This window comes from Dromiciops gliroides, chromosome 3, assembly GCF_019393635.1.
Source record: "Dromiciops gliroides isolate mDroGli1 chromosome 3, mDroGli1.pri, whole genome shotgun sequence".
In the NCBI taxonomy this organism is placed as follows: Eukaryota; Metazoa; Chordata; class Mammalia; order Microbiotheria; family Microbiotheriidae; genus Dromiciops; species Dromiciops gliroides.
The window spans coordinates 645,251,120-645,272,996 of record NC_057863.1 but is presented as its reverse complement, the minus strand read 5'-3'; the positions used below and the strand labels follow the sequence as shown (position 1 = coordinate 645,272,996).

The window sequence follows — 21,877 nt, the reverse complement described above, 5'->3', positions numbered from 1 at the left end:
TACACGTCCTAAGGTGAATCTGGGGACAAATTTGGCCTTTTCTGCACATGTCTCTTTCTGATTCCTATGGCTAGTTTCAAAATACAATCATTTTTCTTTAGAATTTCTATAGCCTTGTCTTTTTGTCTAAGGACATCATGGCCTCTCTCCCTCTGTTCCCGTTATGGGCACTGATTTCTGTGGGTATGAGAACCCAGTATAAGTTATCCATTAACTGAGGTCTGACACACTTTTAGAGCTAATACCTGAATTAGAGCTTGGGTTTTGGGTTTTTCTATTAACACTTTTTTTGCCTCCTACATCAGGAGGAGGGAAAACAGCTCGGACATCGAGTCACATGGGCCCTCCCAAGCAGTCGATAAACATTTATTAAGCACCACATTAGATTGTGAGCTCTTGGAGGGCAGGTACTGTCTTTTGCCTCTTTTTTGTATCTGCAGCGCTTATTGCACTGGCCGGTACATAGTAGGCGCCTAATAAATGTCGTGTGACGGGGCGCTTCTAAATTCCTCCTCTCAGAAGCTTGTATTCGACTCTTCGGGCATTTACAGAGCATCTAAAGTTTGCAAACGCTGCACAAATATTTCATTTGATCATCGGGATGAGGACTAGGACTATCCCCATCTTACAGATAAGGAAACTGAGGAGGGCGGTTCAGTGACCGGCCCAGAGTCACACTGGCGGGAGCTGAAATCCATCCATCAGCTCGCCCCGCCCCCTTGCGCCTCCTGGGGCGGGCGGTGCTTGGCCCCGCCCCTCCATTCCCCTCTGGCCCCGCCCTCCGGCGGCCGCAGCTTCTTCCCTCGCTCTGGCGCTCCGCGGGGGCGGGGGTGGGCGTCTTGCGCAGGCGCAGTAAGGCGGGCGAAGCGAGGGATCCGGAAGTGCTATCGTGAGGGCTGGTTGGAGAGGTGAGGGCTTGTGTGCGTGTATGTGGTTTGGGGGACCCCGCCTCCTGCCTCCCGCGGAGCTTGGCCGCGCCGCTGGGGATGGGGTTCCGGCCCCATCGTCCAGAAGGGGAAACTGAGGCTCGGAGCTGGCGGGGGGAGGCGGGGGGGGGCTTCCCCTCCCCAAGCCTCAGTTTCATCCCCTGGACCAGGACGTGGCGGCCCCCGTATCTGCCCTAGAAAGTAAACACCGTAAGCAGCTGGGAGGCCCCCAGAGTCCTCTTTTACAGAGAGAGAAACTGAGGCCCCGGGAGGGGAGGCCCCGAGGGCCAGTGGCAGGATTGGAACCCAGATCCTCCGGCCCTGGAGGCAGTGCCCTTTCCAGAGGACTGTCTTTGCCCTCTTTGTGTATCCTTAGCACACAGCAGGTGGTTAATCAATGCAGTGTCAATGAGTAACCATCCAGGAGAGGTAGCATTCCTGGAGTGTTTGGAGTTTTGCAAACATTGCTTTTGCTCCTCTGGGACCCTGGGGGTTGGGAATTTTTGTGAGCCTTCCCCCAGGCAGCTGGTGCCCAGAGTGCTGGGCCTGAGTTCAAATCCAGCTTCCCATGCTTGGTATAGCTGGCTGTGTGACCCTGAACAAGTCACTTAACCTCAATTTCCTCATCTGTAAAGTGGGGATACCTCTCAGGGTGGTTGTGAGGATCAGATGTGGATGTTTCTAAAAAGCACACATAATAGACAATGGATTAATGCATTCAATGTAGACTTATTCCCCTTCTATAGACAAGGAAACAGAGGCAGGCAGGTAAAAGATCTCACTGAGGATGCCACAGCCAGATTTGAACTCAGCTGGGCCCCCCAATGGCCTTTACAGGGAACTCCTGTAAAATCTGGGACTTGGCCAGGGTCCCACAAGGTGCTGTGTCCCTAGGCAGGCCCCTCTCTGCCTTGTATACAGTTGGTGCTTAATAAGTGCAGCTGGCTTGGATCCATGAGAGGCTGTCTTCCGACAGCTGAAGTAGCTTCATGTGGAAGATAGACTGGATGCACTCTGACCCCAGGGGGCAGAATGAGGGGCTGTGGGATGGGGAAAAGTGACCCAGAGGCACCTCTCACTCCTGCCACACTTGTGGAGTCAGAGCCAGATGGGGATTCCAGTGGATAGAGCTACAGGCAAACTGCCGCCGCTGTCTGCCTCAGTTTCCTCATCTGAAAAGTGGGAGCCCCTGCCTGAGGATTAAATGAGATTCTATTTGTAAGGTGCTTTGCAAGCAAGATCCCAATGAGGAGGGTCTCTCGGTAGGTAGCCGTCCGGAGGCTGTGTTATCCCATGCAGAAATTGTGTTGAGGGGATTCCTTGGAGGGCCCAGGTGGGCTTAGATGGGCCTCTCTTCCCACTTATATCTTTTTTTTTTTTTAGTGAGGCAGTTGGGGTTAAGTGACTTGCCCAGGGTCACACAGCTAGTAAGTGTTAAGTGTCTGAGGCTGGATTTGAACTCAGGTACTCCTGACTCCAGGGCCAGTGCTCTATCCACTGTGCCACCTAGCCACCCCAGATGGGCCTCTCTTCTAACTGAGGCCTCTCCGAGCTCCCATGTGTTCTGGTTGTCAGGTTACTTTTTGCTCAGCAGGCATTCACAGACCCAGGGTGACCCCCGGCCAGTTCCCAAAGCTCGGCCATCCTGGCTCCGGCTGTGCCTTCTGAGGAGTGACCCCACAGGAATCCAAGGTGCTCCCATGTGGCAGAAAGAGGATAGAGCCCTTTGGTTGCCCCTGCACAGGAGAAGAGTAGGCGGTCCCCACTCCTGACTCATCTCATCTGACCAGAGAGGTCAGCTGGCTGATGGATGAGCCTGGCGCTTGCTTCTCTGAGGGCCTGGGCCTCAGAGGGAATGAAGTCAGTGGGCTGGTAGCCCACTTCTGAGCCTGAGGCACGTGGGCCGGGAGCCATGTCCTCCTCCAAACGGCCCGAGAGCAGGGGCTCCCGACAGTGGGACTGGGGCTGCCCTGAGACCCGGAGCGAACTGGAGGAGATCTTTTTTGGGGATCAGGATGTCATCCGCCGGGGTTCTGAGGACTGCCGCAAGTTCTGGGCCTTTTTCGAACGCTTGCAGACCTTCCAGAGGCCTAAGCCAGGCCCGGAGGCCAAGAGTTTGACTGAGGCCCAGGGACCCCGATGCCCAGCTCTGGCTGACCTCCCTGCCACCTATGACCCACGCTACCGCATCAACCTGGCCTTGCTGAGCGGCAAGGGCGAGCCAGGCCTGGGCTCCAGGGGGGCCCGCAGCCGGCTGCCCCGCGACCGGCTGGAGGAGTTCCGCCGAGCTGTCCTGCACTACCTGGATTTTGGGCAGAAGCAGTCTTTTGGGAAGCTGGCCAAGCTGCAGCGGGAACGGGCAGCTCTGCCCATAGCCCGCTATGGGCAGCACCTGCTTCAGGCCCTCAGAGAGCACCAGGTAGTGGTTGTGGCTGGAGACACGGGCTGCGGCAAGTCTACCCAGGTGCCCCAGTACCTGCTGGCCGCTGGCTTCAGCCATGTGGCCTGCACCCAGCCCCGGAGAATCGCCTGCATCTCTCTGGCCAAGCGCGTTGGCTTCGAGAGCCTCAGCCAGTATGGATCCCAGGTAAGCCAGGCTGGCGGGTTGTGGGCCGGGGCAGCCCCCAGAGCACCCTCCTCTGAGAACGTTTGCTCACCTGTAAAGTGGGCCCTCCCTAGGACCATGGTGAGAGGAAGCCCAGATCTCCGTGCAGTGGGGCTATTGCAGAGAGGAGAAAACTGGGCATCAGAGTTAAATAACTGCCCTGGGTAACACATCCTCCTCCTCCTCCATCTTCTCCTCCACCTGGGCGACTGGGGGGGTGAGCTAGAGAGAGCCAGGCCTGAGTCAGGAAGCCCTGAGTTCAAATCCTACTTCAGATACTTCCTAGCTGAGTGGCCCTGGGCAAGTCACTGACCCCATCTTCTGCTCAACTCTTGCCCTTTAAGGCCCAACTAAAATAAATCCCTCCTTCCACAGGAAGCCTTCCCCAGCCCCTCTGAATGCTGGTGCCTTCCCCTGTTAATGATCTCCTACCCTACAAGTATCCAGCTTGCTTTGAGTGCCTTTGTCTGCATGTAGTCTCTCCCATAAGATTATGAGCTCCACGAGGGTGGGGACGATTTATTTTTGCCTTTCTTTGTGCCTGCCCCACATAGCACAGTGCCTGACACATAGTGGGCGCTTAATAAATCCTTATTGATTGAGGGACTCATCTGTAAAGTGAGGACTGAATGAGTGATAAATGCAGGTGACTCACAAAACTCAAAGCTGGGGATACATATTAACTATGACCGGGAGGAGTATGTCGTGAGGCCAGACTTTCCCTGGCCAGTGGCCACACCGTTTTCCCAGCTCACACTGGAGGGGGCAGAGGCCCCGGCTCAGGCCGACCAGGGCAGTGTAGCAGAGCTGGTGGCCTGGACGGGCCACCCCGAGGGTCCGGGGGAGCCCTTCTTCCCCTGGTCTCTCCTCTCCGCAGGTGGGATACCAGATCCGCTTTGAGAGCACGCGGTCCCTGGCCACGAAGATTGTGTTCCTGACGGAGGGCCTCCTACTGCGGCAGATCCAGCGGGAGCCAGAGCTGCCCCAGTACCAGGTGCTCATCGTGGACGAGGTTCACGAGCGCCACCTCCACAGCGACTTCCTGTTGGGCGTCCTCCGGCGGCTGCTGCCCGCCCGCCCGGACCTCAAGCTCATCCTCATGTCGGCCACCATCAACATCGGCCTCTTCTCTAGCTACTTTGGCCACGCGCCTGTGGTGCAGGTGCCCGGGAGGCTGTTCCCCATCACGGTCAGTGCCCGAGCCGAGCAGGGACAGCCCTCCGAGGTGGCGCGGCTGCGGCTCCTCCCTCCCAGACTCTGGGCTGGGGTGGGCCTGGGTGGTTTCTTTTTTTTTTTTTTTTTTGCGGGGCAATGGGGGTTAAGTGACTTGCCCAAGGTCACACAGCTAGTAAGTGTCTGAGGCCGGATTTGAACTCAGGTACTCCTGAATCCAGGGCCGGTGCTTTATCCACTCTGCTAGGGCCTGGGTGGTTTCTAAGACTCCTGCATTTCCAACAGATGCTGATGCCCCAGAGCAGCCTGGGGGTAGGACAGACACCTTAGCGGGGGCCTGGGTGTCCAACTCCTGGCCCGGCCCCATGGAGTATGCCTGGCGGGGTGGGGCTGACCAGGTGAGGGCAGGGGCTCCAGCAGCTGGCTCCTAGGATCTCGTCTCCCCCGTGCCTCTGTTTCCAGTCCTGTCAAGTGGGGCCTCTCAGGTCCTGCGCTCTCTTGGGCATGACTTGGCCTGTTTTCTCGCCCCAGGTCATCTACCAGCCCGTGCCAAAGGAGGAGGCGCCGACGTCCAAGTCAGAGAGGTTGGACCCCCGGCCCTTCTTACGCGTGCTGCAGGCCATCGACCACAAGTACCCGCCTGAGGAGCGCGGCGACCTGCTGGTGTTCCTCAGCGGCATGGCTGAGATCAGCGCCGTGCTCGAAGCCTTCCAGCCCTATGCGGCCCATACCAAGCGCTGGGTGGTGCTCCCCCTGCACAGCGCCCTGTCCATCACAGACCAGGACAAGGTGCCAAGTCCAGAGCTGTCCCTCCCTCCTCTCTTCCTTCCCCCTCTCTCTCCATTTCTCTGTCCATATCTCTCTTGCATTTCATACTTAGGGAGAACAGGGGAGCAGGAGAGCTAGCTTGGGGGGCCAAGGGTGGCAGCCTGTCCTAGTGCTGGGTAATGAGCCCTGTGGAGACCCTCCTCTTGTTCCTCCCCAGTGGAGGCCTCCCACTAACCCTGCTTTCTCTCTCCCTCCTTGTCCCCCTCTCCCAGGTGTTTGATGTGGCGCCTCCTGGGGTACGAAAATGTATCCTGTCTACCAACATCGCAGAGACCTCGGTGACCATCGATGGCATCCGCTTCGTGCTGGATTCTGGTGAGCACCTCCACCTGCCCCTTCTCCTGCCAGTCCTCCTGCCGGCCCTCCAGCCCCATGACACGCGGAGCCTGGGCCTGGGCAGAGGGGCTGTCCGGGTCCTCCTGGAGCCTTCCGAGCCGACTCTGGGCTGGTGCTGGGGCTTCCTGGGGTCCCAGAGCAGGGAATCAGCAGGGCGGGGCGCGCAGAGGCTGGGCCTGGACTGGGGCTCCGCGGGAGTCTCTTAGCCCTGGTTTTCTCATCCACAAAATGGGCAGTGAGGGCTCCTTTATCTCGGAGAGAAGCAGGGATGCTGCTCCTCAGAGATGTCCCTGGCCGAGGCAGGGGCAGGGGCAGCGACCGTGAGGCACTGGAGGGTCAGCTGTGGGGACGGGCTCTGGCCCTGCTCTCCTCTGGACTGCCCCAGCGGGGGAGAGCCAGAGCGGGACGGGCCCTCTGAGCTCATCTTGGGCAGCCCCCCCATTTTACAGAGTGGGAAACTGAGGCCCAGGTGGGGAAAGGGCTGGAGCTAGAGGGTAGGGTCTGTTTCCTTTTGTCTTTACATCCCCAGCATTTAATGCTCGTGAATTGATTGACTTGGGTTGGCTTCGTGCCTGAGGTTAGATGTGGAAGAGCTGAGATTCCAACCTGGGTCCTTCCCTCCAGGCCCTGGGCTCATCCCGCCGTCCCACAGGACCGGGCCAGGTTCTCTTGACTCTCTCCAGCTGCCCTGTCCTCAGGCCAGGCCTCGGGACCCACCACTTCGGGAAGCCCGGCTTGACCACCTCCCGTCCACAACGCTGACCTCTCCTTTCTTGAAAGCTCAACAACATAAAGACTTAAGGGGACCTCAGACACCCCCTCAATTTACAGAGAGGGAAACTGAGGCCAAGACAGGGGAAGGGTCTTGGCCAAGGCCACCCATGAATTAGTAGATCGCAGACTGTTAGATCTAGGGGTGCCCTTAGAGACCATCCAGTCTAGCACGCTCATTTTACACATGGGGAGCGTGAGAAAAGACCTTTGCTGAGGTCATGGAGTCAGTTGGTGGCAGAGTGGCGCTTGGAGCCTGGGCTTGGCCTCTTAGGTAGCACCGAGCACAGAGCGAGGCACGTGGAGGCAGATCGAGGGGCCCCATGGGTGCCTCGGCTTCAGGTTCTCCTGTGGCCTCCAGGTAAAGTGAAGGAGATGAGCTTTGACCCCAAGGCAAAGCTCCAGCGACTCCAGGAGTTCTGGATCAGCCGAGCCAGTGCTGAGCAGCGGAAGGGCCGGGCTGGCCGCACAGGACCCGGGGTGTGCTACCGCCTCTACGCTGAGTCCGACTATGACACCTTTGCCCCTTATCCTGTCCCAGAGATCCAGAGGGTGGCCCTGGATACTCTGGTACTGCAGGTAAGTGGGAGCCTAGTGCACTTCCTGGGGAGAGGAGAGAGGGTGTGGAGAGAGAAGAAAGAGCCCCGCACTTTTGAGTGCAAAGTTCTGGGTTCTAATCTCCTATCTGTCATGGCCTTGCTGTGTGACCCTAGCTAGGCTGACTCTTCCCTTCACCTCACTCAGCCTCAGTTTTCTCATCAGTAAAATGGGAACAAATATACTCTACTTCCCATTCCTTGGACTCTGGTGAGGAAAGCATTTGGTAAAGCACCTTGAGAAGCAGATACAAAATATATACAATATAAGGACAACATCATTTTGGGGAGTTGGGGGGGGGGGCGCTACCAACTGCAGGGGTCAGGAATGGCCTCTTGGCCCGGTGGTGAAGAGAGAGCTGGCTCAGGAGGACCTGAGTTGAAATCCTGCCTCAGACATGTTCGACTTGGGCAAGTGTGACCCTGGGGAAGTCACTTCCACTCTGTCTGGCCCTTGAAGGGAGCTACGGTTCCTAGAGATAATGGTGAGGAGGGAGAGTGTGCGAGGCATGAAGGACAGACAGCCTGGGGGAAGGGGAAAGTGACCAGTGAGTGTTTCTTCTGTTTGGCCCAATATAGAATGGGCTTCTCCACCTCCCCAATGTCTAGCTGTTGTCATACCTGTGGGCAGCCTGTAATTGTGCTCTTAGTTTGTGTTATTTTTACCATTGCTGCTCTCTTGGTGTGCAGGAAAATTCTCAAAATGTAATTATTGGAATTGAAAGAAAGTTTATAGCATAATACAGTAATAAGTGCATTTTTATGTCTTGATTTTGTTTAATTATTTTTTCAGCATATGCATGTATGTGTGCGCCTAACTCTGTGTGTGTGACCACACGTGCTGTTCAGTTGTTTCAGTCCTGTCTGACTCTTCACAACCCCATTTGGGGTTTTCTTGGCAATAATACTGGAGTGGTCTGCTATTTTTTTCTCTAGCTCATTTTCCAGATGAGGAAACTGAGGTAAACAAGGTTAGTGACTTGCCCAGGGTCACACAGCTCCTAAGTGTCTGAGGCAGGAGTTCAGCTTGGGAAGATGAGTCCTTTGTGCCCTCTGGCGCCCCTAGTGGCCATAAGCCCACACCCGCACATATTTTCATTTCCCCTCCCACAGCTGTCTGTCTCTCTTGGGGGCAGGACCTCCCTTGGACTTGGGCAGCACTCAGACCCTCGAGGTACTTCTCCTTTATCTCTGAGCATCATGGGGAGCGGAGATGGGGGGATGTCAGAGCCACTCTTAGAGGTGGCTGCCTGGCTGGTTCCCCGGTCAGTGGGCTCCCCAGCCCTGCCAGGCCAGCGGCTCCACCCCCACTCTCCCAGGGATGAGGAGACTCTGGCTTTCCGACCTCTTTGCCCAGAGGGACTTGGCCAGGTCTCCCAGGACAGGCAGTACCCAGTTTGAGGAGCTCCCCTGTGGCCTTGTGAGGGGTGTGGCTGTGGACTCCCAACACCCTTTTTGTCTCCTCTGGCACCGTTCCTCATAGGAAGCTGCCTTCTGTGGGAGCCCCAGTCCTCCTCAGGCCGACCTGTCCCTGCCCCCGAGGCTTCCCTGCAGGCCCTGCCAGGGCTCAAAGGGTTCTAGGGACACATGCACGGACCTGCTGTTGGCAGCTTCTCTCTGGTGCCCCTCCTCTTCCCTTCTGGGATGGTCATGTTGGGAGATGATGGTTTGGGCCTCCCTCTGTGACCTTGGGTAAGGCCCTCGCCTCTCTGGGCTAAGGCTGCAAGGTCCTTCCTGCTGAGAGAGCCCGTTCTGTGATTTAGATGAAGAGTATGGGGCTAGGGGACCCCCGTGACTTCCCCTTCATTGAGCCCCCGCCCGCCCCCAGCCTGGAAACGGCCATCATCTACCTGCGGGACCAGGGCGCCCTGGATGCCTCGGAGAACCTCACACCCATAGGGACCCTGCTTTCTCAGCTTCCTGTGGACGTGGTGATAGGTGAGAACCAGCTCTGTGTGGGGACCTCATGGGCACTGGGACAGATAGAGGGGCCAGGGGGCAGCTAGATGGCGCAGTGGTAAAGCACCGGCCCTGGATTCAGGAGGACCTGAGTTCCAATCCGGCCTCAGACACTTGACACTTACTAGCTGTGTGACCCTGGGCAAGTCACTTAACCCTCATTTCCCTACAAAAAACAAAACAAAAAAACCAGAGAGGGCCTGGCTATGCCCGGAGCCCTGAGGCAACGTGGGGTGAGGCTCTGCCTTTCTCTGAGACCAGACGACCCCTGTGCTCTACACTCTGTGGTTCTTGAGGACACCGGCACCTCGGTACTGTGGAGAAAGTCCTGGGCTTGGGCCCGGCTGACCCAGCTTGGAATGCCAGGCCTAACTTTCAGCTCCAGCACTCCCTTACCTGTGCAACCTCGGCACATCTGAGACTCAGTTCTCCATCTCTAAAGATACCTGTGCCGCTCGCGCCAAAAGGGTGGGGATGGGGGTGGGGGTGGAAAGGCTTTCGGAAGCTTCTTCAGTCAGTCAGCAAGCATTTGTTAAGTTCCTGCTAGGTGCCGGTCACTGTGCTAAGCCCTGGAGATAAAAAAGTGGCAAAAGAGCCCTTTCCCTGCAGGAGCTTACAGTCTAATGGAGTCCACGTTCAGACAAACCCCTACCACAAGCTGTGTGCAGGATAAACGGGAAATAATTACTAGGGAGAGAAGAGGGGCTGGGGAAGGCTTCCTGTGAAAGTGGGTGTTTGAAGAAGCCAGGAAGCTCAGCAGAGAAGGGAGGGCACTCCAATTATAGGGGCAGCCCGAGAAAAGGCCTGGAGCTGAGAGGCAGAGGGGAGGCCGTTGTCACTGGATCACAGGATGGGGGAGGAAGGTGGGTGGGGGCCAGGGGCCAGAGAGAACATGTTGTATTTGCTTCCGGAGGCAATAAGGTGCTACTGGAGTTTACTGAGTCGGGGGGATGCGGGGTCAGACCTACAGGGGTGGCGCAGGGAGAGCCATCCCCAGCAGCTGTGGCCGTGAGCCAGCGGTGAGGTGATGAGGGCCTGCACCCGGGCAGGGGCCATATCAGCAGGGAGAAGGGGGCGTTTTCAAGAGATGCTGCAGAGGTGACATCAGGTGACCTTGGCAGCAGCCTAGATGTGCGGGGGGGGGGGGGGGGGGGGGGGGCGTGAGAGTCCAGGGTCACTTCTAGGTCAGAAGCCTGAAGGACTGGGAGAACAGGGCTGTCTTCTACAGTTAGAAGGAAGGTGGGGACAAGGAGGGTGAGGGGGGAGAAGTTCTGTTTTGGACATGCTGAGTTTGAGATGCCCATGAGATGCCCAGTTCGAGACGTCTTGTAGGCAGCTGGGAATGCAAGAGGGAAGGTCAGCAGGGAGTTTGGGGCACCCTCAGCGTAGAGATGGTCATCACCCATGGGAGCTGATGAGAGCCCCCAGCAAAGGAGGATCGAGGGGGAAGAGAAGGGGGCACAGCCCAGGGCAGAGCTCCAGAGACCCTGAGGGTCAGGGGCGTGATCCTGCAAAGTGGTGGCAGAGACAGCCTGGCTGGCTCCAGTTTCCTTTGCTGTGACCTAGAACTGCAGAGAAGGCGCCAGCTGCTGTTGGCAGGGGGGTTTCCTTTCCTCATGACAGGGATAAGAATACTCACCTGTCCTCCTGCTCTGGAGCCCACAGGGAGGGCCAGGGGGCAGGAGCGAAGCTCTGGGTGCACTGGGGCGTGTCAGGGGCTTGGGGCCTTGTATGGAGGGTGGGAAGCCCCATCCTTTCTGCTGCCGCCTCCCCCCCCCCAGCTTTCACTGCTGCACTGAGTTTGTGGGCCCTGGGGATACAAAGAAAGGGCAAACCCAGCCTGCCCTCCGGGGACTTCCACTCTGGTGTCTTAATCCCGTCTAGGGAAGATCCTGATCCTCGGCTGCCTCTTTGACTTGGTGGAGCCGGTGCTGACCATGGCTGCGGCCCTGAGCGTCCAGTCCCCCTTTGTGCGCAGCACTCAAAGCAGCATGGACTGTGGCTCGGCCAGGAAGCCCTTGGAGAGCGACCACGGGGACCCTTTCACTCTGCTCAACACCTTCAACGCCTGGGTGCAGGTGAGGCCCTGGCCGGCGGCCCACCGGCTCCTGGAGCAGCTCCTCAGCAGGGCTCCCTTTGGCTCTGGGCCCCTGCGGGCTGGCCTCCACGCTTGTCCTGTTTGTGGCCTGCAGGCGGCTGAAGACCAGGGCTAGACGCTCACACCCTCCTTCCTCACCCAGGTGAAGTCAGACCGCAGCGCCAACTCCAGGAAGTGGTGCCGCCGCCGGGGGCTCGAGGAGCACCGCATGTATGAGATCGCCAACCTGCGCCAGCAGTTCAAGGTCAGGGCCCAGCCTGGACAGCCTGGCCTGCCCCGGGCTTGACCCTCGGCCTGTGCCTCGTGCCCACCTACCTTCCCCAGGCGGTCAGATAGTACGGAGCAGGGCCTCCTGCAGCAGGGCCTCCTGCAGCAGGTCCATGGCCTGGGCTGAGTGTGGGGCAGAGAGAAGGGTGGGAGACCCTGGTGAGACCCTGCTTTGGCTGGCTCCTTTCTGGGATACATTTTACCCCTCACAAGGCTCTCCCAGATGGGCCCTTCCAGCCCCAAGTGCTGGGTTCAAGGGGTCCTTGGGTGTGTAAATGGGGAGCCCGGGCCAGAGGATTAGCGCTGGAGCAGAGTGAGAGGAGCGGGAGCTTGAGAGGGGCTCATGGGCCGGGGTGATGGGTCCATGACTGGGTGGAGTAGATGGGCACGGAGAGGGGGAGGGGGCGGGGGTGCCCTGGGGTGAGGGCAGACTCCAGAATGACCCATCCCTGTCCTGGAGAAGCCAGAGCCTTCCCAGGGAGGCCCCCGGACGAGCCCCCTTAGGCTTCTCTGGCCTTTCTCGGGCAGGGGCTGTTGCAGGACCACGGGCTGCTGGCCGAGGCCCGGGCGGCACCAGGGGACAGCTATGGCCGCCAGCAGCAGCACCGCCAACGCCGGGAGCTATACCAGCTGAAGCGCCAGCACGAGGAGGGCGAGGGCCGGAAGCGGAAGGTCCTGCGGCTGGAGGCCCTGGAAGGCGGCTCCTCCAGCGGCGAGGATGCAGAGGCGGCCGGCTCGCAGGCCGGGGACGGCGCCCACCGTGTGGACATCCAGGTCGGGGCACGTACCTCCCAGCGCCGCCCTCTGGGCTCTGCCCTTTCCCGCCCCCCCCCCCCCGCCATGCCCTGCTGTACCCTCACTGCCATGGTACCCCCCCACACATACACACTGGGGCTCAGGGAGGCACCCAGAGGAGCCTGGGGGGCACCCGGCTGGCCCGGGGGCATCTCCCCCTGCAACCTCCCTCCTGTTTCCTTCCTAGGATGTGAAGTTCAAACTGCGCCATGATATGGACCAGCTCCAGGCTGTGGCCAGCTCTGCCCAGGACCTGTCCCGGGACCAACTGGCCCTGCTGACGCTGGTGCTGGGCTGGGGCCTCTACCCCAAGCTGGCTGCCCCTGACCAGTACAACAGCTGCCGCAAGGACTCGGACCAGGTCTGTTCTCCCCCCCCCCCCCCTGCCAGGCCCAGGCCCTCCCCCAGGCGCTCCCTGGGTGCCCTCCCACAAGGCCCTTCTCCTTCATATATAAAATGGGCATCAGGCCCCTGGGGCTGTGTGACCTTGGGTAAGTCTTTTCCTCCCAGGGCCTCAGTTTCCTTAAAATCTGGACCAGGTCAGGGCTCTGGGGGTCTGTAGCTCCTCTGAGCGTGTGGGGTATTAGCCACATTTTATAGAAGAAGGGATGGGCAGGGCTGATGGCAGGACTTCTCCAGGGTCTCCACTGGAGGGGCCCCAGCCCCCCCCTTCCCCCTCAGGTGGGGCTCCCCTGGCATGGGGCCTGAGCTTTTCTGTTGGCCTTTCAGTTCTTCCACACCCAGAGCAAGCAGGGGACTGTCCTTCACCCCACCTGCGTGTTCGCCAACAATCCAGACCTGCTGCAGGGAGGCCAGGCCGAGGCCCAGGAAAAGAGCCGAGGTTGGGGGGCAGGGGCAGGGGGTGCCCCCACCCCAGACTGCAGGGGCTCTGAGGGTCCCTGGCTAATGCCTTGGGGTCCCCCAGATGTGGTGGAGGGGGGGAGTCTGGCCTGGACCCCGGGACCCAGAGGTGATGACCCTTCCTCAGGGCTGCTCTGAAGAGCACCTTGTGCTTGTGGGGATGGGCCTTCGGAGGCCCCCACGCAGCTGCCTCGGGGGGCTCTGTGCTCCCTTGGTGGGGTGTTGAGGCTTTGAGGCCCTCAGGAGACACCAGCCGCAGCACCAACTCCTTTCAGATCAGAAAGCCGGGAAGAGCGGCCGGCACCAGCTTCTGGCCTTCGTCTCCCTCCTGGAGACCGACAAGCCCTACCTGGTGAACTGCGCGAGGCTGCCGGCCCTGCCGGTGAGTGAGCCCCGCCCCAGGGTCCTCCCCCCAGGCTCCGCCAACACAGGACAGGCCCCACGCACCCCTGACCCTGCCCTTCTCTTCCCTCTTCTCCCCCACAACAGGCCCTCCTCCTTTTCAGCCGGAGCCTGGACACAAGCGGCGACTGCACGCGCCTGGTGGCGGACGGCTGGCTGGAGCTCCAGCTGGAGGGCAGCGAGAGCGCCGTGCAGCTCCTGGCGGCCGCCCTGCGCCTCCGGGCCCGCTGGGAAGAGGCTCTGGACCGGCAGCTGGCCCGCCAGGCCAGGCCGCAAGGCGAGGGGACAGAGAGGAAGGCAGCGAGGAAGGCGGTGGCGGCGTTGGGCCAAGACCTGCTGGACTTCATGAGATCCAAGGTTGGCCGGAGCCCACCTGAGTTGGGAGGGACCTTGGGATCTAGAGAATAGGAAGTCCAGCTCCCAGGCCCCTCGGTGTGGACCTGGAGGCTGCCCCAGGGGCAGGCACAGGGGCATGTGCACCAAGGCTCTAGCCAGAGGAGCTGCCTCCTCCCTGGGGGACCTGGGGCAGCTCTGGGCCCCCATCCCTCTGCTCCCTCCTCCTCTATTCCGGAGGCACCTCTGGGTGTCGCCAGGCTCTCACCCAGTGGGCCCCAGTGGGTCATAGCTGGCATCGATGCAATGCCCAGTGGTGTGCACAGGGCCCGCTGTCCACTCTCTGTGGCCAGTGTGTCTGGGATGGCGCCCGAGGTGGAGGCTAAGGGTGCCAGGCAGCTCCAGCTGGAGAGGGATTGATCCTCACACCGTCCCCCTCAGGTGTCCTACAGCATCCACAGGCTGACTGCCCTGGAGGCTCAGAACCTCTATGTGGGACCTCAGACCGTCACAGCTGCCCCCCAGCTCCCAGGCCTGTTTGGGGAGGCAGCCTTGACTCCTCATGACACCAAGGGGGGCTACGCCGTCACGAGCTTCCTCACCTACAACTGTCTCACGGTGAGTGGGGGCTGGGACTGGGAGTGACTCCCCCTTCTCCCCAGGGCGTCAGAAACCACCCAGTGGGGGCCAGCACAGTGTCAAGCCCTGCGTTTAACAGATGGGAAGTGGAGGCCAGGCGGGTCAGGGCCATGATCCAAACACACAGGCCCGAGTCTCCTGACTCCATGCCCTGACACCCCCCTTCTCCCCTCCCCCACCAACCGTGAAAGTCCCTCCCCTGACCAGAGCCCGGGAGGGGGTGGGGAGGGTGCAGGGTCCAGGGCTCTGACTCATACCCGGCCTGCAGAGCGACGCAGACTTGTACAGTGACTGTCTGCGCACCTTCTGGTCCTGCCCTCACTGTGGCCTCTACATGCCCTTCACCCCCATGGAGCGGATGTGCCACGAGAACTCCTGCCAGCCGGCCCCCGAAGAGGCTGCCCAGGGTGAGCACGGGAGCAGGCCGGGCCTGGCTGGGTGGGGCCGCTGCTCAGGCGCCTTCAGGAGTCTCAGCCGGGGATGGGGGGTCCTGAGAGCTGGAGCTCCCCGGGGGCTGGGGGCTCAGCCCCCATTCCCTGCCCTCCTTCCCCTGATCCCCCATGCCCTCCTCCTTTCCCTTCCCAGGGGCCAGCGATGAGGAGGCTGCCTCTGGCCGCCAGGCGTCTGTTCTGCAGAGGGCCTACCACTGTGAGGTCTGTCAGAAGGACTTGCTGCTCACCCCCACAGAGATCCTCCGACACCGCAGACTGCACCTGTGAGGGTGCCCCCCTGCCCCCTGCCCTGGACCCGAGGCTGAGCCGGCCCTTCAGGTTGTTCCCAGCTGCCTGCGGCCCCCACCTCTGTGCTCTGTGAATAAAGGCAGTGGCTGCCGCCTTACCTCTGCATACCCTCCGTGCTGGGGCCAGACCCAGAGGTCACGTGTTCCAGCCCTGGCCTCGGAACCGCCAAAGTCCATCGCCCTGGGGTCCGGAGCCGCTCTGTTCCATGTGCCCCTGGCCTTGGCTTCTTGCTCCCCTTCATGCCTGGGCTGGGAGGAGGCCCCGTCCTTCCCCCTCCCTGAGCTTCATGTGCCGCTGGTCCCAGAAGTATCAGGGTGTCCTGCAACACGAGCTTGTCCTTGTGTCAGGAACCGCCTGACAGGCTCCTGCAATGGGCTATCTGAAGGGGGCGCCCTGCAGGGCAGCTGAGTGTCCCGAGGCCCGGGTCAGCCAATTACCTGGGAGAGCTCATGGCCGGCCAGGGCCCCACAGTTGGGGAGCTGCTCCAGGTGGCCTTGGGGCCCTCCCTCGTGCCCCAGCTTCTGTGGGGGGATCTCCCCTGGGAGCGACCTGCTCCTCCAAAGAAAATGAGCCCCTTCCATGGGCGTCCTCAGAGCCCAGAACCAGAACTGCAGAGGACTCTACAGAGAGGAAACCAAGGCCTGGGTAATCCCAGTCACAGAGGTCATAGCCAAGGTGGGATTAGAACCCGGGGCCCTGCACTGTCCTCCATAGCACCCCCGGTGATCTGCCTCGCCCTGGTGTGTTGGGGAAACGTCCTCACCTGGTTGTCTTTCCTTTCCTCCAGTTGGTCCATTGGTCCGATGGTAGAATTGGGCCGGGCAGGGCCGTCAGCCTGCCCCAGCTGCGGCTCAGTGCCCGTCCTGAGGAGGAGTCCATGGGCAGTGCCATGGAGCGGGAGCTCCACAGATGGCCATAGCCTTCTGGGCCAGGGAGGGTAGCTCTCCCAGCCCCCTCCTCATGAGGTGGAAGATAGAGAAGGCTGGAGAGGTGCTCTGAACCCCCAGAACCCAGGGGTTCTTAACCCGGGCTCCTGAACTTGTCTTTGGGAGAGTTCATTTCATCATAAGCCGAATTTCCATTGAAATCCCATCTTAAAACATTGTTTTTAGAAAAGTCTCAGCCTCCCCAGGAGGTCCCAGATGGCCCAGAACGGCTGGTGACTTTGGCTGGGGGACCTTGTGTGCATGTGGTTTTATGTTGGCGAGATCATAGGCAAGGGTGGCATCGTTGGATATAATGTTTAAAGACCAATTCTTAGCATCTGAGTGTTTGATTTATCCTTTGTTGTTCATTAAACAGATATGCCTAGACTTCTAAATAAAACAAGGAAATAATGTGAAAAAAAAAATTGGGGGAGGCAGCTAGGTGGTGCAGTGGATAAAGCACTGGCCCTGGATTCAGGAGGACCTGAGTTCAAATCCGGCCTCAGACACTTGAGACTCACTAGCTGTGTGACCCTGGACAAGTAACTTAACCCTCATTGCCCCATGCCCCCTCCAAATATATATACATATATATATATATATATATAATTTTCCAATTACATGTAAAAACAATTTTTAACATTAATTTTTTAAAATTTTGAGTTCCAAATTTTCTCCCTCCTTCTTTGCTCCTTGAGAAGGCAATGTGCAGACATGCAAAGCATTTCCATATTAGCCATGCAGGCAACAAGACTAAATATAAGTTGTGGTAGCTAACAAATATCTGACCAAAAGCCATTCTCCAGTAGATGAGCGGGCAAAGGATATAAGCAAACAGCTTCAAAAGAATTGCAAACTATTTACAATTAACCATATGAAAAAGTGCTCCAAATAAGGGAAATGCAGGGGCAGCTAGGTGGCGCTTAATGAGTAGAATACCCATGATCATGCAGTCAGCAACACTCATCTACATCAGTTTAAATCTGGCCTCAGATAAGCTGTGTGAGCCTGGGCGAGACGCTGCACCCTGTTTGCCTCAGTTTATTCATCTGTAAAATTAGCTGGGACTCGGCAGCCAAGATAGCTAATGCCCTCTAGGGCTGTACTAAGAGACAGGGTACCCAGAAGTAGGTGAGTGATTCATTTGGCTCTACTCTGGCCTAGCCAAACATTTTTGGAAAATCTGGAATATTGTGTTTAACTGTGGACACCACATTTTAGTGAGGACATTAACTTGTTGTTATTCAGCCATTTTTCAGTCGTGTCCAACTCTTTGTGACTCTCTTTGGAATGGTTTGCCATTTCCTTCTCCCGTTCATTTTACAGGTGAGGAAACTGAGGCAAACAGGATGAAGTGACTTGCCATGGGGCACACAATGGGTCAGAGGCTGGATTTGAACTCACGACTCCAGGCCCAGCACTCTATCCACTGCACCCGCTAGCTACCCATTAATTCATAAGTGGAGTTTACTCTTAATTTTAGTGAACACAGTAATGAATTAGTGGAGTATATAGAGACAATCAAGCAGGATAAGGAAGGACCTCAAGTTCTCCTGCCCTATGAGGATTACTTGCCAGAACTAAGAGTGTTTAGCTTGGAGGAGAGAAGTCTCAGGGGAGGGGGCACAAACGCTTGAGATTTTGGCTGGAAGTCAGGAAAAGCTTCCTGGTGGTAAGAGCTGCCATCCCCTACCCAGCCAACTTTTCCACGCCAAAGCTGGATAATTACTTTTTGGGTGTGTTTGTAGGAGAGTCTTCTTGCTACTTGTGGGCTGGCCTCCATGGCCTCTGGGGTCCTTTCCAGTTTGGACAGTCTGCGATTCACTTGTTAGAAACCGCAGATTCTCAGCGCTGATAGTGCTCAAACCACATGCATCGTAGGGCTGTGGTGAGATGGACCCGTCCTATTTACACCCACCTGCATCTCTCCATTTTCTCCATTTTCCTTCCGGTCACACATCATTTGACTTTGATGAACATCAGTGACTCACAGATGTCACTGGAAGAATTTTGGGTGCGGACCGGATCTGTGTTGGACTAATGCCAGTGGGTTTTTTTTTTTTTCAAACAAGCCAGATACTGTTCTACAGGCATCTCATTTGATCTTTACAATAACTCTGTGCTATTATGATTTCCAATTTACAGGTGAGAAAACTGAGGCAGATGGTGGTTAAGTGACTTGCCCAGGGTCCCAGTCTGAGACTGGATTTGAACTCAGGTCTTCCTGGTGCTGGCTCAGTACTCTATCCACTGAGTTAGCTTTACTAATTCAGAGCAATGGCTTCTTTGCAATTCTTTGGGAGAATTGCAGAATATCACTATTTAAAAGATGGGTTTTTCTTTTATTGATAGAGTGCTAGAATTGGAGCAGAAAGACAAGGTCAAATCCAGTCTCAGATACTTACTAGTTATGTGACCCTCAATACAATCTACCTTGCTCTCTTCTATCCACTGGATCCTGAAATCAGCTCATTTTTCTTTTTTCTTTTCTTTTCTTTTTTTTTTTTTTGCGTGACAATGAGGGTTAAGTGACTTGCCCAGGGTCACCCAACTAGTAAGTGTCAAGTGTCTGAGGTCAAATTTGAACTCAGATCCTCCTGAATCCAGAGCTGGTGCTCTATCCACTGCGCCACCTAGCTGCCTCCAGCTCATTTTTCTAACTGCAGTGTCTGTCAAAATTGTTCATACCCAAAACCAACACAATAAATGAGCTGTCCATCAAATTGTCACAGTCACAGTCTGAACAAAAAGCATTTTTCTTCCACTTGGTTTTTTGTGTGTGGATTGTTACGCCAGACTCCTGTCCTCTACATAAGGAAATTGTTGTAATCAGTACAATGTCATCCTCAAAGGGAGGCATCTGAAGGACCTCAGCATTCACAGGCCATCCCTTTTCCATTTATACTCTGCAGTGGATGGTGGGTGGTAAAGTGGATAGAGTGCTGGTCTTGGAGGGAGGAAGACAAGTTCAAATCCTACCTCGGGGGGCAGCTAGATGGCGCAGTGGATAGAGCACTGGCCCTGGATTCAGGAGGACCTGAGTTCAAATCCTGCCTCAGACACTTAACACTTACTAGCTGTGTGACCCTGGGCAAGTCACTTAACCCCAATTGCCTTACTAAAAAAAACAAAACAAAAACAAAACAAATCCTACCTCGGATCCTAGTTTGCTCAGTGGTCCTGAGCAAGGGACCTAGCTTCTCTCAGTCTCAGTTTCCTAATTTGTAAAATGAAGATGATGATGGCGCCAAATGGCAGAATTGTTAGGAGGAGCAAATGAGATAATGTAAGGTGCTTTTGCAAACTCTAAAATCCTATATAATAATAATAGCTAATATTTGCATAAGGGGACAGCTATGTGGCTCAGCGTATAGATCCATCAGGCCTAGAGTTAGGAAGAGCCGAGTTAAAATCTGGCCTTAGATCATTAGCTGTGTGACTCTGGGCAAGTCACTTAACCTTTGCCTCAGTTTCCTCATCTGTAAAAGGGGAATAATAGTAATAATAATTTTTAAAAAGATAATAACACCTCCCTCCTCGAGTAGTTGTGAGGATCCAATGAGATAATGTCTGCAAAGGACTTAGCCCAGTGCTTAGCATGTAGTGGGTACCATATAAAGGTCAGCTTTTATTATTATTGTATATAAATGTGAGCTGCTGTTAGGGCGATTAGACTTCCACCTTCCAAAGGGCAATCTAGTTTTATACCTTGACTGCTAATCAATACAATGCCTTCTAACACACAGTTATTAAGTATTTGCCATGTACCAGCCATTGTCTTAGCTGAAAAGAGGAAAAGATCCTTCCCCCCAAAAAACAAACAAACAAACAACCAGTTGAAGGAGAGCCGGGGCAGGAGTGGAAGGTGAAATGAAGGAAGAACCCTAGGAATTATGAATGGGATTGGAGGGCTTTGTAATTGTGAGGAAGATCAGAGGTTGGATTTGTGGAGAAGAAATGTGGGAAGATAAGGGAACGTTGAGGGAGAAACGACATAAACTGAAGGAAGATTCAGTCTGAAGATGGAATTAGAAAGGCATCCATCTGAGCCAGCATGTTGTAATGGATGGTGTCAGCAAGACCTGGATTCAGATGCCACCTCAGCCACTTACCAGCTGGGTGACTACGACCAAGTTCCTTCACCTCCCCATGCCTCGGTTTCCCCATCTGTAAAAAAGCATGTGTATAAATTTGATGACCTCAAAGGTCCCTCCTGGCTCCAAATCTACGATCCTGTGACCTCTCTGGAGTTGGCATCTCCTACAGTTTACTCAACCAGTTCTGAATGGCAATTCAGGAAGCATTAAAAACAAAGATCACAGCCTTCCCTGCCAGGGATCATGGCCAGCCAGGAGACGTGTGTCCGGATCGCCTTCAGAGTGTGTTGTTTGCACTGGGGCCACAGCCCAAGGTCGGCCGTCTAGAGAGAGAAAAAAACCCCAAGGAACTCCTTCACCTTCTGGGTTATTAAGAACGGTGAAGTAATCACTCCATAAAATAGAGAAAGCAAAAGGGAACCAACCCCAACCTGTGTCCAGAGATTGGAGTGGGGGAGAATGTGGCAGAGATCTGAGAGAAGGAGGAAGGAGCATTGAACACAGGGGGCCAAGAAACACATTGGTGGCTCTTCCTAAAAAGGAGGGGACAGGCTGTCCTGAGGAGGAAGGGGCTGCTTGGCTTCTGCGGATGTTAAAGTAAGGCCACAGGTGCTACAAGGTAAGAGATCATCCATGTGGGTCAGTCAGTCAACAAACGTGTTAAGTACCTGTTGACAATGTGTCAGTGACTGTGGTAAGGACTGGGGATATAGAGAAAGGCTCCCTTCAAGGAGCTCTTGCAAAAAACTATAGACAAGGTGAACTGGAGATAATCTCAGAGGGAAGGTATTAGCCTTGAGGGGGAAAAGCTCCTTGCAGCAGGTGGGAGGAGACTAGTGGCCCCCTGGGGCTTCCTTGGGGCAGTCTTCTGATAAGACTAGAGAATCAGATTGGTCTACCTGGGACACGTGTCCAAGACTCAGCAGAGATACTCCTCACACTTGTCAGAGCAGAGCCACTCGTTACAGAAACTCAAGGTGAGCTGTCAGAAGAAACTGGTACACTTGGTGCCGGGGTGGGTTGCTCCCCACAGAACCCGAGGGGTTCAGAAGAGGGAGAGAAGAAGGATGAAGAGAGTGAACAGCTGGTTGAGAAGATGATACCTGAGAATGGGATTTGAATTCTTTCTGGACCATGACCTAAAATGTGTAAATAGCCATTGCCTGGCCAGGGATGGAGTGTACCTAACAAGGGTTGCTGAAAATGTTTGCCTGCAATTTTGCAAACCTAATCAGAAGCTTTATATTGAAAAGAAAAGGCCTATCTATGTGTTTCCACCAGGCTAGACACCATACAAAGTAGTAGGCCTAATGTAGGGAGAATAGCCATTGAGACCCTCAGAAACAGGAAAACAAACCCCATGACTTCTGACGTCTGGACACAAAGTATAGCTGATAGGCAAAAAGAACTAGAGATCTTAAAGTAAGGGGATCAACTTGATTTCATAGTTATCACTGACTTGGTGAGATAAGGCCTGTGAAGCAATCCGGTGGTGAAGAGGACAGAATCCTGGACCTGGAGTCAG

The 21,877-nt window shown here is 56.2% G+C and overlaps 1 protein-coding gene across 3 annotated transcripts; it reads left to right on the top strand.

Moving 5' to 3' along the window:
• The first annotated feature begins 823 nt into the window (after window positions 1–823).
• Window positions 824–16,583, top strand: DHX34 (DExH-box helicase 34). 3 transcript variants are annotated; one of them, XM_043998819.1, is made up of 17 exons: window positions 824–908; window positions 2,521–3,513; window positions 4,409–4,720; window positions 5,236–5,493; window positions 5,745–5,847; window positions 7,001–7,218; window positions 8,999–9,173; window positions 11,079–11,272; window positions 11,435–11,536; window positions 12,088–12,333; window positions 12,542–12,715; window positions 13,084–13,195; window positions 13,491–13,597; window positions 13,705–13,974; window positions 14,392–14,568; window positions 14,858–14,996; window positions 15,175–16,583. In XM_043998819.1, the coding sequence occupies exons 2-17, from the start codon at window positions 2,839–2,841 to the stop codon at window positions 15,306–15,308; spliced, it is 3,396 nt and encodes a 1,131-aa protein (XP_043854754.1). In that variant the 5' UTR covers window positions 824–908; window positions 2,521–2,838; the 3' UTR covers window positions 15,309–16,583. The 3 variants fall into 3 exon arrangements, 2 of the variants coding, with proteins under 2 accessions (XP_043854754.1, XP_043854755.1); XM_043998820.1 differs by having other exon boundaries at window positions 868–908; window positions 2,518–3,513; XR_006355800.1 differs by lacking the exon at window positions 15,175–16,583 and having other exon boundaries at window positions 13,722–13,974; window positions 14,858–14,993.
• The last annotated feature ends 5,294 nt before the right edge of the window (window positions 16,584–21,877 follow it).

Coding starts and splice junctions, on each gene's coding strand:
- DHX34 (XM_043998819.1), top strand. CDS start 2,839: ATGTCCTCCTCCAAACGGCCCGAGAGCAGGGGCTCCCGACAGTGGGAC. Junction 5,494..5,744: donor CCATCACAGACCAGGACAAG/GTGCCAAGTCCA, acceptor CCCCTCTCCCAG/GTGTTTGATGTGGCGCCTCC. Junction 11,537..12,087: donor ACCTGCGCCAGCAGTTCAAG/GTCAGGGCCCAG, acceptor TTTCTCGGGCAG/GGGCTGTTGCAGGACCACGG.